General features: G+C 42.6%; 2 protein-coding genes across 10 annotated transcripts in view; one reads left to right on the forward strand and one right to left on the reverse strand.

Moving 5' to 3' along the window:
* CCDC158 (coiled-coil domain containing 158) overlaps positions 1-14,710 on the forward strand; it is a 60,144-nt gene that overhangs the window by 27,736 nt on the left and 17,698 nt on the right. For 2 of the 9 annotated variants that reach the window (XR_003556934.2, XR_003556936.2), the window contains exons 20-23: positions 980-1,047; positions 2,568-2,786; positions 6,499-6,606; positions 8,980-9,113. Coding sequence is in view for 5 of the 9 variants with exons in the window: in XM_027794832.2 (XP_027650633.2) it covers positions 980-1,047; positions 2,568-2,786; positions 5,203-5,258 (343 nt within the window). In the remaining 4 variants the exon portion in view is untranslated. Of the gene's footprint in view, positions 1-979; positions 1,048-2,567; positions 2,787-4,005; positions 4,667-5,202; positions 6,677-8,979; positions 9,114-14,710 lie in introns of those variants that run through there. The other 7 variants (XR_003556933.2, XR_008745741.1, XM_027794835.2 and 4 more) reach the window with 5 other exon arrangements.
* On the reverse strand, positions 12,256-13,929 carry STBD1 (starch binding domain 1). The gene is made up of 2 exons (XM_055795549.1): positions 13,633-13,929; positions 12,256-13,524 (listed from the first exon to the last, which is right to left on the reverse strand). Exons 1-2 carry the CDS (start codon positions 13,880-13,882, stop codon positions 12,725-12,727), a joined length of 1,050 nt encoding a protein of 349 aa, XP_055651524.1. The 5' UTR covers positions 13,883-13,929; the 3' UTR covers positions 12,256-12,724.

The following is a 14,710-nucleotide window of genomic DNA, read 5'->3' on the forward strand; positions in this document are numbered from 1 at the left end:
TCTCTTGGTGCTTATATTTAAAATGAGCCTAGCTGTGTTTTTGAAATTAATCAATGATCCATTTCCATTCCCTCAGCAAATACCACTGTACTCTAAGAATTCATAGTCTCTGAGAAAAGACAAAGGTCCAAACCTGGAAAAGGCAAGAATTTATGTTATGGCAGTCATCTGACGCTATTAGGTGAAATACAGGCTAAAAGGCACCTAATAACCAGAAGCTGGTCTGAAGAAGCTAAATAGAAGCACTGTTGTGTGAGTAATAAGAAGGAAGGTCACAACAGCATTAGTTGTCTAAAGCAGTTTATTGTCTTTTTTCCATCTTTATGACTACCAGGTATTCATAACAGATCTAGCCCTTTTATTTCCCAAAGGTACCCATTACTTCGGTAGTCTAAAGTCACTCCAACTCTAGTAAGAATCTTTTTAGTGAATTTGTACAAAAATTTTAGGATGTCTTTTCTTCACTATTACAATATGGCTGCCATTGCATCCTGCTTAAAAAACAAGCTTGTCTTCTGAAAATGTGAAATGCAGCAATCCCACTGGCAGGCTTTTGCTGGTTTTAAACAGTGGTATGTTTCTTCTGTGCAGGGAGACTGCAGCTAGAGATTAAGCTACTGAAAGCATCGTGGAAAAGGATACTTCTGGCTTTCACTTAGCTGAGTAACCTGCTTCTTAAAGTACTCATTTGAGATTCAGTTTCCTAAAGCTTTTTTAATACAGCATCAGTCCTGAGCTTGTTTGTATTGTTTTATTCATAATGCTAAAAGCTTCCTGGGAATTACAAAACAAAGCTGTGATGTTACTTTGATCCCTTTTAAGAGGGAACTCTGGAACTTATTTACATTGTCTGCTTTTAATTTACATGTATAAGACCTGGAGATTACACAGGAGAGCTTCACGTTCTCACTGTGGTAGCATTAGTAAAACTTAGCATAATACTTCCAGAATGCAAGTTTTGCCATGGTTTTGCTTGCAGGGTTCCTTCATGCTTACATACTGCAGATCTTCACTCCCAAGACGTTACCCAGCCCTTTACAGCCCTTGGTAAGTTTTCACTGGCCGCATTTGAGGATGAATGTGCCATACCAATGTCAAACTGGAACATTACAGAATATTACAGAAAATATAGTTCAAATATAATACATTTTCTTAGGTCATTTAGTCAAATACCTCTTAGCAGGTGCTATTACAAAGTCTCTGTTGCACTTATTGCAAAATCTGTATCTTGTTGCAAACCAGCTCCATGGCAGCTGATACCAGCACACCTAAAATGGATACCTTCTGTGGTAGTTATTCATGAATAGCGATAGTCTTGCATAATTGGTGTGGAAAATAATTGCCAAATTTTAGGCTCTTGAATTCTGTATTCAGGTATCTGAATATGGATGGGCTTTGAGAGGAATTGGGTCATTGCAAATTCTCTTGGTTTTCTTCCAAGTACTGTGTGCTCAGTACCTTTTAAAATGTGGTAACATGAATTTAGTAACCTATACAGAAATGTAAGGATATGGCTTTGAGCATCAGGTTTGAAGATACTAGTCATAGCTGCCTTCTGTTTCCTTACCCGTAGATTATCCATTCTGTGAATTTTCTATGAAAATTGCCTGCAGATGCTGATATATATTTAATCGTTCTCAATTAGTATTTAAGCGCCCGTGCTTCAGAGATAGACTAGAATTCCTGTGTCCTGAGGAGTGACTGCTATGGGTCCTCATTTTATATTTCTGAGCATTAAGAAAAGCTCGTGGGCAGTTGCTGTCAGCCTTCTAGCAGACCTACTGCAACATCCAGGAATTTTTCTTAGCTTTCAAAATAGCTACAAGTAGCATTTTTCACATGGAAGACTTGAGAAGTAGTTAAACAAGGGGAGTTTGTTAGAAACCCTGCACATTATTTTCAGGACATCCCAGGAGGGGTGTTAATAAGGAAATGGGCAATGGGAAGAAAAAGAAACATTGTAGTAAATTCTTCCTCTCATTAGTTGCATGCGAACTTTTTCATTCTTTTACACATAGTCTGACATACATATGAAAATGTGTTACATAATCCATTGATTGCATATTTGTATGCATATCTTGTCTCTTTTCTTTATGATTTGCTTTATTCAAAAAAGTTACTGGAAAGGAGGGAAATGGCAGACCTGTGTAAGCAACATTGTTTTTTCTGCTTCTTATACCTAAGAAATGAGATCCAAATCAGCTGTAACATATGGGGAATCTTGAGTTGTTAGCAGCTAGGATATTCCCATCAGGCTGTTTTGAAGGTAAACATGGAGCAAGTAGCCTGTTGAAAAAAGCAGGCCCTGCTTTCTCCTAGGTAGGTTTCCTGGCCATTCTTCACACTTTACAATGGCCTTTGTAAACAATCACTTTAACAGAAACAAGCATGTTTTGCAAAAAGGCTATAGTCTCCTGCGACCTTGGCTGCTGATAAGGAATGAAAAGGGTGAAAGAGTGCCATGAAGGGAACCCAGTCCTGTAACTGTTACAGAGATAAAGTCAAAGCTTGTGTGCAGGTTTCTTTTCAGGTGTGTGCCCACTGCTTTTTGCTTGGATATCTCCTAGGAGGTGCATCCATCTCCTCAGCAGCTCCATGTTATACATCCTCTCCCAAGAAGGTCTCTCAGGAGGAGAGATGCCGAGAAAAGTCTCCAGTACACTTACTATTAACTACTCCACCTGATGACCTTGCAGCTGGCCCCAGCACCTCACCACAGCACGGACCATCCCCATCTGCAAGGAAGGTTGGCTCTCCAGAGGGTGCAGCCACAGTCCCCCAGATACGTAAGTCTGCTCCCATTTACTGATTCACAGAGCTTGGCTGGGTCTCTTCCCAGCCAGTACAGTGAGTGAGTTATAAACTGTGGGTTAAATTCAGCCATTCAGCAATTCTGTAAAATCCAGTGGAGTCCCACCATTGTTCACTGATACAGTCTTTCACAGTTTGTGGTAGCTGTACTTCATACCACATTTATTTTTTATGTACCGTTGTAATACATTGCTTATGGAATCCATTCACGTTGCTGAATGTAAACACTAGCAATTCTCAAATGTACAGGGCTGACGCAGGATTGATCTTCCATTTTTGGTTCCAGCAAGTGCAATTACGTTATGCAAATTTATTGAAACATAATTTAATGATGGTTCATTTTAAATCACTGCTTTAGCAGCTCTGGCCCACTTACCTAAAAGTGACCTGTTCTTGCTTACGTCAAACTGGCTTCACCCTGTTACAGTTCTGTTCAAGTAGAAGGTTTTTTTCTGTGATAAATGCATTGAGTAAAATGTAGCAGCTAATTAAAGTATTATACAAAGGGGAAGGGAAGATTAATTCCATACACCACTAAATTTAAGAACTGGTACATTGCTTTATTCAGGTAAATAGACCATAGGGATGCTTAACATCAGTATTTGCAGTAACAGGCAACACAATTGCCTGATATTAATATTTTTAATAGATATTGTGGTTCCTGTAACACATTTAGAAAAGTTCTGGGGTTTATTGATAATATTGATGTAAGGCTGTTTCTGTGTAGCTTCTAAGTGATAAAAATAAGCTTTCCTGCATTACAAAATACATATGAGGATGATGAACATTTTCAAGGTAGGCTATTAATTACTTGCAAGCGAGCCAGGCTGTCAGGACTGCTTTTATTACATTTAAGTGGCAGAAAGACCCCAAAATGAGTAGCTGTGATAGGAAAAACAGGTAACCAACCACATTTTCAAATAATACCTACCAAATACCATTTTAAAACATTACATTTCTCTATTTTGCAAGGTCTGAAAACACCATTTCTCTTAGAGGGTACATAAGCACTGCAGGTATGAGTGTAATAGAGGTGCTGCAAACCTGTCACTAAGCTAGTACAGGCAGAAATCTAACCCTAGCTCCAGGGAGCTCAAAAGGACTAACGTTTCCTGCTTCTCAGGTGGGATTTGTTGTATAGTTTCAGCCTAACATTAGCATGTCTGTATTGTGTTTTTGTTTTTATTAATGCAGACTTCTCCTCGGTCACTTTATCTTTTGCATTTTGGAAGCATCAGGACCTTCTCTTTATGCAGAGTGGTATCTAAAACTGCTGGGCTGAGCAGTCACTCTGACTGGACCATTAATGTTGTTGCTCATTGACCTTTGCTTCCCCTAGCTGTCTGGATATGCAAGGAGGAAGTGCGTATTTTTTAGTTCATCTGTATTTTCAGTGCATGTTTAACAACTGAGAAATACCTGTTCATGAGCAAAGTGCAAATATGCGTGGCTTTTCCCTGTCAAAGCGCTGAATTTGCTATGTGAGTACATGCATGTTTCTGTACCTGTAGAGCAACCTGTTTCAGGAAACACGCAGGCGTTGTGGTGTGGATATCTCTGCAATTGGATGTAAACCACAAATGGTTTTGCCTGTAGACCACAGGAGATCTAGCAGGTCACAAACGTAACATTCAGTCAATCACCAGTCATTGTTCAGTTCAAAGAGGAAGATAAGTGGCATCACTTTTTTTTGGTTGTGTTTTGGGGCTTTTGTTTTGTTTGTTAATCTGATCAGCCAGTTACGTCCATCTCAGGCTGCTTTTACTATTATTTTTTTTTTGCCTCTTTTTATTTGAGAATTGATGACTACCACAAAGATGAAATGATCCAAGTTCTGGTCAGAAGAGGCTCCAGGGTGAGAGACTGTAGTTTGTAAAGTACTGGTGTGACCATGGCTGCCTGTGGGTGTTAGTGTTCAGTCAGACAGGCACAATGCCTGTTGAATTCTGCACTGCTCTGGATATTCAAAGACTTAGAATTTCTGGATTTATTCTTGGCCTTAGTAAATGACATCATTCTGTACCTTCGTTTTCTGTTTTCCTTTGTACAACGTTTGTACAACGCTTGCAGTTTTACTGGCAAGGAGGGACTTGGATATTGTAGGCATAAATAATATTTTAGTAACAAAAAGCACTTTTCCCCATTTGGGGAATGGAGAAAACTTATAGGCAAAGTAGAAATGTGGTTGTGTTTTCACTTAGATACCGCTAAATATAAATTTCTATTAATAACCTTGTCTTCTTACTAATTTTCTTTGCTACTGGAAGTTTTGTTGTTTTAAATTTTATTTTCTAAGAACTTTACTTTAGGTGGAATGTTTACATAATTTATAATGACCTTTATAATTTTTTTAATCTGTGATAACATACTGATGAATAATTTTCTCATTAGCCTCTCAGCCCCTGGAAACTAGTGAGAATACACCTAGGAGGCTAAGAACAAGATGAAAGGCCTGCAAAACCTGGTGCAATCATTGCAGATAAAAAACCAAGGTTCCATAATTTACCAAAAATATTCCTATTTTTATTTAAAATACTAATGCTTTCCAGAAACTCTTCTTGTTACCTGCCAAAGCACTACCCGTGCTTTTGTGTGAGTTCAGTTGAGATGTGCCTGTTTTACTAGCAGTACCCACTTCTACATTATCCTGCTCCTAGGAGAGTAGATTAATTCCGCAATGCACTGTTGCTCAGACCCTTAATTCCAATAAGCTTCAAGATCTTTGACATTTCAAACATGGCAGCTGGTCAGGGATGCCCTTGTGTGCTGTCATGTCCAATTAAATGAGATTTTTATCAAGCTGATGACTCTCGTGGAAACTGAAAGATACTTCAACAGCAGTAGACTCCAAAAGCAGTGGCCTCAGAAGCATAACCTTTCCTCCCCAACATTTTTTAAAATCTGAGATGACCACAGTGACGACGGAGAGTTTTTTCAGGTTATCTTCTGGCTCCCTTTGAAGTCACTGAGAAAATGCTCATGAGCTCCTGTGATGGCAGGATGCCAAGTGAGAGGGAATTTCTTTTCTTTGCACTCTTTCTTATTGCATGTTGCTGTTGATTCCCCTTTGCCCCTTTAAGTCTCACTGCATAGATTTGTTATTATAGTTTCCCCACATCATGCGGTGCACACGTGTCAGAGACATACAAGTGACCCAATTTAGGTAAAACTCATCAAATTGTTTATATAAGTTACAAAGTAAGTGTTCTTATTTTTATTCTTTGCCATCCATTAACATCATCAGTTTGCCTGGTTTTTATATCCACATAAAAAAATATATTCATATCTGTAATGTGTCAAGAATTACTATAGAAAAGTGGGGGGGGGAAGCCTTTTGTGTACACACTAATTAAACCCATTTCCATGAGCGCTGGGGCAAAGGGATTGACTTCACTCCATCCCGTAAGAGAGATTCTGAAATGAATAGCATTTCACCACGACGCCAGCATTTGGTGCTTTGGCTTCACAAGGCAGATGAGATGGTGCCTGTTTATAACTAGGTTTATCTTTTCTGTTAAGGCCCTGCATATAAAGAATTGCAAACTGAAGTTGCATTTATAAGGGCTTGCTAAGTACAGTGTAATGTGTAGGAGGACATTACAAAGCTTCAGGTGTCTGCATCAGAGGCTTCAATCATTTTAACATTAGGTGGTGTTTCAGATAATCCGTTCTTGCTGCTTTTTTCAGCCATGTCGCCAATGATCAGAGCTCAGGAAATGAAGATAAAGAAAGCAAATTAACAAGAGAAAAAGCTATCAAAGTGAAGATGCTGTATACATTACTGATTACATTCACGTATGTACATTGTGTTTAAACTATGTTCTATTTTTAAAGATTAAGAATAAAATTTCTTACAATTTTGTAATTCTTGGCTGGAACCATGCCACTCTTTACAGTTTTTATTTTTAAATGAGGGGGGAGTACAGAGGAGTAGAAATACATCCTAAATAGACTTTTTCACTGGCACACATTTTCAGTAGGTGTGTGCTGTGAGGAGCACTTGGCCACAGGGCATTGCTTACTGCTTCAAGTTCCAGGTTTTCTTCCATGTCTTCTGGATCTTGCACACCATTTCAGGTCCTGGTTTTTATAAAGTTAGTTTTGAAATGGTTCTTTGGGTTTTTTCTCCTTCTAAAATAAATTGGTTTTCCCCTCCCTCCATATTCATGTGATTCCTTCAATAAATTCTGATTGATTTAGATGTCCCAGAACTGCCAAGTGTTTCCAATAAAAGCAGGAAACTTGCCTATACCTCCTGTTAATGTTAAGATAAAGTATTGAACCTCACACCTAGAACCGCAAGACTGCACAGATTTTATCTTTTACCGTGATTCCTTTAAGCAGAATAGACTAATCAAGTGGTATTTGTAATGTAATTTTCACTGTTTGTTGGGTTATTTGGCTCGATTCATAGTAAAGATAGAAAGTCCACAGTCTGCCTTGGGATTAGCTTTGTAAGCACAGCCCTCATATTTTGACTTACAGCTGAGGGGGTGTGTGTTCCTCGTTTGGGACTTTTTGTCCTTCTTCAATCCATATCCCTCTATAAAAACTAAAATAGATGATGTTTAGGCAGCAAAAAATGCATTTTGAATCTATACTGACTTTTTTCCTTATAACAGTCTAGTTATAGACTTACTTAACTGGTCTTAAATATCAGGCTCCACCACCCATATTAAATTTGCTAAAATAGCTGGACATACTATTTTCAGCTGGTCTCCAAAATGCTCTTCACTTGAGTCACCAGCACAGACAACCTTCTCTTAATATGAATGCCTAAGAATAACGTTTTCAAAGGCTGTTCCTAGTTTAAGATCTGGTAATAAACAGGAAGGTATATTGAGCACACCTGGCACATATAGTAATTTATTTTAAAACCTCCTATGTCTTTTGACATTTGAGGATTTTGCAGCGGTGGGCAAATGACTTACTGCACTTAAAAGAATTAAAAGACTATCCAATGCTAAAACCAATTCCAAAATAATAAGATGAGCAGAGTCACCGAAGTATCAGATTGATATTTAAAGCCTCATTAGTGTTTGACAATATCTCAGGAAACAAGGTTTTGAAAGAAAGACAGGGGAGGAAGAACTCATCCCAAATTGAGTACTTTTCCAGAATTTGCCATTTGATTTTTGTCTGGGGACTCTTCATGAAGAGCAGATTAATAGTTCTGTCCCTTCAGAGTTTAGCAAGCCTGTCTGAGAAGTTGGTCACTGCTGGGCTGGTAGCAGGGGCGTCCTTGCTGCAAACAGTACTAACAAAACAAGGGGCAAGCATTTGTGTTTTTCCTCATCTGCTTTCTGAAAAACAATTACTGCCTTGGATTTGTGGCAGCATGGAATGCCATGCTTGAATTCAAGGGGCTTACCCTGTGATTTTGCCTAAACCAAATGATACGTAACCACCACTCGGCAAAAGTAGCTTCATGAGCACAAGCCATGCAGGTACAAGCTGGTTTTGTTGTCTTTAAAGCTACAAAGCTAAATTAAGAGCAGGTCAAATCTCTGGAGGCCTTCTTGTGTGGGAAGGAGAGAATAGTGAGCTGTTCCTAAACTGTCCTCTGTTTGTCAACATATTTTGATTTAATTCAGATAATTTTTTTCCACTGATTCTGCAATTTTTTGCAACAGTGTTGCAAGCTTAGTGAAGGTGTTAATAAAGGCATCTCCCCTTTTGGTTGTATTGAAAATGAAAGTATCATTTTAGATGGCTTGTGTGTCACAGTTTGGACTTGTTATACTTATTTGAGGGATCTACCAAAGTTTTTGTAGGAAAGGGTGGGGTGTAGAGAATGAGAGCACATATTCACCCTGTAGCCCAGCAGGCTGCAAAAGTGCAATGAGAACAGACCTCAGCTGTGTGCAAGGAACCAAGCCAAAAAGAGTTTCAGACTGCAGCTCTGTGAGAATGGAAGGGAGCAGGTGGAGAGGTACAGGTAGCCAGAGAGAAGGCAGATCTGCCAAGCAGAAAGGCAGCATTGACATCCTTGCGCTGGAACTCGGTGGAGTTGGAAACAGATCTGGGCTTCCTCCGTGCCACCAGCAGAAGGCAAAGAATTGGCCTGGGGAGGTGAAAAAAGGGTCATAGACTTGTGGGCCCTAGAGCAGCTGTATATGTCCTGAACTGTGCAGCACAAATAGCACTTTATTATTCCATGTCATACAGGTGGATAACATAGGAGGACTGTTAGGCAAATCTTGACCACAGCAGGACACCACAGATGGCAACCAGACCCCTGGAGCGAAAACCTAATACGAATCTAATATTTTTTAATGGATCATGTGGAGACACTCCAAACAGTAAGTTTATCTCCCAAAGAAGACGTGGGATGGGCACAGTTTTTGCAAAGGCACCTGTAGAGTGAATAGGAAGTAAACAAGTTGCAATGCAATTTTTTGTATGTGACTTTGAACTGATGTATGCCCAGGACCCATTCCAGCCTCAGGCTGTCTGCTCAGTTTACCATCCAGGTACAGGTTTAGCATTTGTATACCAACTACTTCACAAATAGGAGTAGATTGCATTTCACCTAAAAGTAATAAAATGTCTAATTTGTCAGAAGTTCGTTGTCAGCAGTATGAGCAGGTGAACTTAAAAGGTAGATTGTTGGCTGCAGTCTTTCTGGCTTTGCCATGCTGTGAGTGAGACAGTTTATTATTTGCTTTTAGGTATCCTGAGCTGCTGGCTGCTAGGGTGTTACAGCCACATAGGAATGTCAGCAAGCATTTGTTTCTCACATGTAGCGTCACTGGTCTCACAGCCAGGACACAGTAGTAGATAGATACCAGCCCATTCTAGCATAATCATTTTTATGCAGGAGGGCAACGTTGTTTAAATCTGCCTTCATGCTTGAGTGAATAGATTGTTCAATAATGAGAAATCACCTCTGTAAACTTGGAGAAAATACTCTAGATTGGACAAGCAGATTAGTGTGTTCTTTCACCATGCAAATAACATTTAATTTACTTAGCATAGGCCCTGCTGGGCAAGCAGTGATGTGAATGGCATTGTAATTTAAGAGGTTACAGCAAAAGTGCAATGCAGGTCTTAGCATAAACCTTGCTTGATCATCCAGCAAGATGATGCAATCCTGAGAACTATATGCATTATCTGTGGGATCAAAGTACAGGGTGTTTAATGAAAAAAAATTCTTAATTTGAGAGACTTCTCAGGGCTAGTCTGTTTGAAACATGTTCATCATTCCATTAGAGAATCTATTCTAGTGTAGGTTAAGTGGCTTTCTAGTAAATCTCTTAATCTAATACCACAGTTAATCTTCTCAGACAAGCCTCCAGTGCATATAAATACTCTCAAATGGCAGTGGCTGTTGGACAAGTGATTTTTAAGTTGACAGTAGCTTGTTCTTTGAAGAGCCTGCATCAATGGGAAAAAATTGTAAATGTCTTGAAATAACGTTTAGCTTTGACTTCAGTGATTTCTGAAGATCAACTTCTATTTCAACTGTACCTTTGTATATTAGGTATATTGTTCACTTACATTTATTGACAGAAAAGCTAAGTGCAAGAAATGCAGTTAAGGTACCAAGCCATGAGTTCCAGCACAATTTCACCTGTTCAGTTAAAGCTGTAAGTTACTGACTGAAACCCACACAAAGGTTTTGTGTACTCAGTTGTGGTGCACAAGGTCAGAACTTAAGAGCTTTCTGTTTATACACAGTGAGCATAGTCATAATTAAACAGTAGAAATACCTGTTACAGTAAAGCAGTAGCCCCTAAAATGAAAAGAGCTTCATGTTAATACTCATTTTTTAACCCAGGGCATGCTGACTATATCCTGTTTTCCTTTTGAGTTTATGTAGCAAGTAACTCAAGTACCCTATGAGTTTCCTGTTGAGAGAGTTGAGGACTAGTGTGTGTATATGCACCTGTTGAAAGACCACTGAAGCAGCATCAATCACAGGCTGAATTGTCAGCTCTGTCCTCCCTTTTGAGTCAGTTGCCAGAAATCATACCACATTCCTTCCAGAGCTGCAGTACTTCTCATACGGAAGTAGTTACAGGGGTGCTTTTCAGCCTGGAAGCACAGTTAACAAAAAGCTAACAGTCAGTCTTGAGTTTAGCTCCCACCCACATTTGCTACCTTGTTCTCTTTTTGTAAAAGGTGTCTTGAAGGAAATGAAGTGTGTTCAACTGAATCTTCAGGTTGCTCAAGACAACCAGAAAACAAAGCTAGCATCTACAGAATAACTGACCCACAGAACAATTTGCTTTGTCATGTAGCAACAGCTGGGCTGGCTTGTTTTACATGAGAAAGAGAAAGCTCCAACTTGTCGATGCAGTTGTTCATATGCCTTAGTCTCTCTCACTCCTCACTCTCCCTTCAACACCCCTACAAAATTTTCTTTAGCTGTTTTGTGGCTATGCCAGCCCACACCCAAGGATTTGTTTCATGAAGCAGCTGATCTGAAGTCCCCATAACAACAATTCAGACACTGGTTCTTCATAACAGCTCTAATATTGTCCCCCCAGCTGGATGTCCATTAACCATTACATGCAGGAAGTAAGCCTCTGAAACTCATCTTCCAGTCTATCACCAAAATCCATTCTATTTCACATACTCAGACTGCTGCAGCATGCAAAGCAGGAAGGAATTCGCACAATTAATTAGATCAGCAATGCGCTTTTGAAGTGAATGTTCCAGACCAAAGTGGTAATTTATGCACTTCCAGAATTCCTACAAAACTGCTTTTCAGACTAAATTCACTCTAGGGAGGTGATAGTTGCAAGCTAGAGCCAGGCTCCTCATTATGGAAAGAGGAACTTGAAGTGTCATCAGGTCTTTGTAACCAGAAATACAAAAAGCAGGCAAGCAGAGCAGCTTTCTGCTTCTGTCATATAAAAAAATATCAACTGGTTGAAGCTGGAAGTATTTTACTTTATCTGGCATAGTAGAAGGCCACAACTTAAAATTGGTGTTGAAAATCCTAGTCTTCAGGAAAAAAACAAACCCCAAAACCAAACAACGTAAGAGTTTAAGCCAAGTAGTTGCTAACAATACTGTGGGGTATTGTTACTAGGTAGGCAGACTATGCCACCTAATTCTTTCAGAAAGAATCTTACTCCCTAACCATCACAGCAGTCCAGTTGCTGTTCGGGGGTTTTTTTGTTTTGGTTTTTTTGTGTGTGTTTTTTTTTAAAAAAAGCTTGCTCCCACCCTGACAAAGTAATTCATTAAGCCCAGACAGTCCTTTCTGACCTTTACTCTCAGCAGGATGATCTGACTAAAAGGGACTTACCTGCCAAGCCTTCATTGGAGCAGAGGTGCTTCCTGGAAAGTAGGGAGTAGAGAATTAAGTCCTTTGGGGTTAAACCTTTGTTACTCCCAAGAGTGCCAGCTACTTTTCAGGAATTCTTTAGCACTAAGATTTCAGGTCAAGTAACTCACTGCTATCAAAGTTATTAAAATGAGTCAGTTCACTGGTCAAGTTGTAACAGACTGTCAGTCTGAAAATGTTTATTGTTGCTCAATACATTACATAAGTTAAAACACTTAAGTTACTATTACAGTGTAGGTAACCACACTTCCTAGTATGCTTCAAAAGCCGTAAGCAGTTAGTACAAAGATGCATCCCACAGCCCCACTCAAAGCAACACAAACTCAAGTCCAGGGTCCAGATTTACCTGGACAGGCAGCTGCTTGGAATGCTGCTCATGCCTTCGTAGCCTACCTTGCACATCTTCAGAATGTGTTTGAAGTTGATTTTTCAGGTTGCTAAATGATTTCCTAAAGAGGGGGGCAGAGATCTGATGCTCGCATTTTTACCAGGTTTGATAGGGGATTTTACACAGCTCTGCACTTGAGGCTTGCTACTGAAGGAGGGTTGAAGTTTAGGGGCTCTGTAATTAGTCTATGCAGGTTTGCCATTAGATAAGCACCTTCCCAACCCCCATTAATGGTATCCCCACCACTGATGAACCATTTGATCTTCATGTTCAGTCACTAGGGTCCTGTTACCACATTCTTCCCAACGTCGGACCTTCCCATTCTCCACCAAGATAAATTTCCACTCTACTTTGGTGTCTACTGGCAAACTAATGGATTCAGACCAGAAGCCATCCTTGTCATACTTGAGGGGAACATAGCTGTGCCACTGGCCCAGACACTCATGGTCACCAGTAACACCTATCAGCTGAGCATCAGAGTGTGTGAAGTAGTGCACACGGAAAGTCACGTGGATATTTTGGAACATGGGGGGCACGGCTGCAACTCTCTTGGCTTTCAAGTCCCCATCAGGGCAGTCTCCTTGATCCCATTCCTTGCTGTCAGAGTCTTCCACGCTGCTGTTCTTGCCAGCCTCCCCCCAGGCCAGGTGCTCGGAAACAACTTCCCACTCTTCCTGGTCCAGGTCCCTGCTCTCAGCTGGCTGACCCGGCCGCTCCTCACTCGCATCCTTACAAACATCATCAGAGGCTCCGGCTGAGTTCGTGCACCATCCTTCACTTGCGGATCCCACCTGGGCTCTCTGCTCGCCTGCCGGGCCGCCGTGGGTGCCAGCCGGCGGGTGCTCCCTGGGGTCGGTGGCACCCCGCTTCGGGAGCTGCCGCTCCACCTCCAGAAGCTCGCTGCTGCGGACGTGGTTATGCTCCTTCCCGGCTACAGCCGCTGGATCCTCTCCTGGCCCCCGCGGCAAGGCCAGGGCAGCAGCCTCGGCGCCCCGCAGCTCCGGCTCCCCGCTCCCCGGCGGCTCCCCTGCGAACGGCACCGCGTTAACCAGGCGGGGGTCGAGCGGCGCAGCCCTGCCCAGCCCCGCAGCCGCGAGCCCCCGGCCGGCCCCGAGCAGCGCCCCCGCCCCGGTACCTGCGGCCGCCGCCTGGCTCCTCGCCCCCCGGGGCCCCTCGCCGGCCGCCGCCCGGCCGCCCTCCTCGCCTCGCCCGTCGCGGCCGCCGTACCAGAACCAGGCGACGAGGGCGGCCAGCAGCCCCACCAGCAGCGCCGGCCACAGCCCCGCTCCCAGCCAGCCCCAGGCGCGGCCCTCGGCGGGCAGGGCGGCGGGGCGCGGCGCGGCGGCGGGCGGCTGCAGCACGGGCGGGCCGCGGTCCCGGGCCATGGCCGAGCGCGGGCGGCGGGGTGGCCGCCCCCGGCGCCGCTTATAGCCGGGCTGGGCCCCGGGGAGGAGCCGCCCCGCGGCGGGAGGGGCTGCCCTTGGCGCCGGGAGGGCGGGGGCGGCAGGGGAAAGGCGGCTCAGAAGGGAGAAAGTAGGAAGTCAGGGGGGCAAAAGTTGGAAAGCTTGCTTTCTCCCCCCCCTCCCTTTTCTACCATCTCTCCCTTCCCCCCCTCCGCCCCGTATCTTCCCACATTTTGGCCCCGTAGCCCGGCACTCTGCTCGGGGGAGCCGTGCTGCCAGTGTCGTACCGCAGGGGTAACGCGCAAGCGGCGGGGGCTGCACGCGAGGGTCGGGGGCCGCGTGCCTGAGGTTTGTCCCGGTTTTGTATGGAAGCAAGCACTGGAGCTGTCAGCTGCGGAACCTTGTGGAGTTTAACCCTAGCAGTACCGTGGCCTCAGGTCTGTGTGCTCTAACAGGGTGCACGGAGGGTGTCTGATCCGCCTGTGCTTTCGATGTTTGAGCTCGTGAAAATGCAGGCTTTCTCTGGTATCCCTGAGAAGTGAATTAACGACTAATTTGGAACTTCTGCACCATACTCGAATGACTACAACTGGATTTCTTAGCTTTGTCCTGCTCTCCTGTCTTCCATATTATGCTCAGGATGCTTTTTTGGCCTACCAGCACTTCAGAGTCCATTAGTGCAGAGGATATTTGATGGGGTTTTTTTAATTTACCTTCATTTTACCTACCTAGTTTTCCTCTTGAAGTGATGATGTAAAATTTTATTTCAAAACAGATAAATCTTACTAGGAACCCAAGAAATCTACTAAA

Source organism: Falco peregrinus, chromosome 2 (genome assembly GCF_023634155.1).
Source record: "Falco peregrinus isolate bFalPer1 chromosome 2, bFalPer1.pri, whole genome shotgun sequence".
Classification (NCBI taxonomy): domain Eukaryota; kingdom Metazoa; phylum Chordata; class Aves; order Falconiformes; family Falconidae; genus Falco; species Falco peregrinus.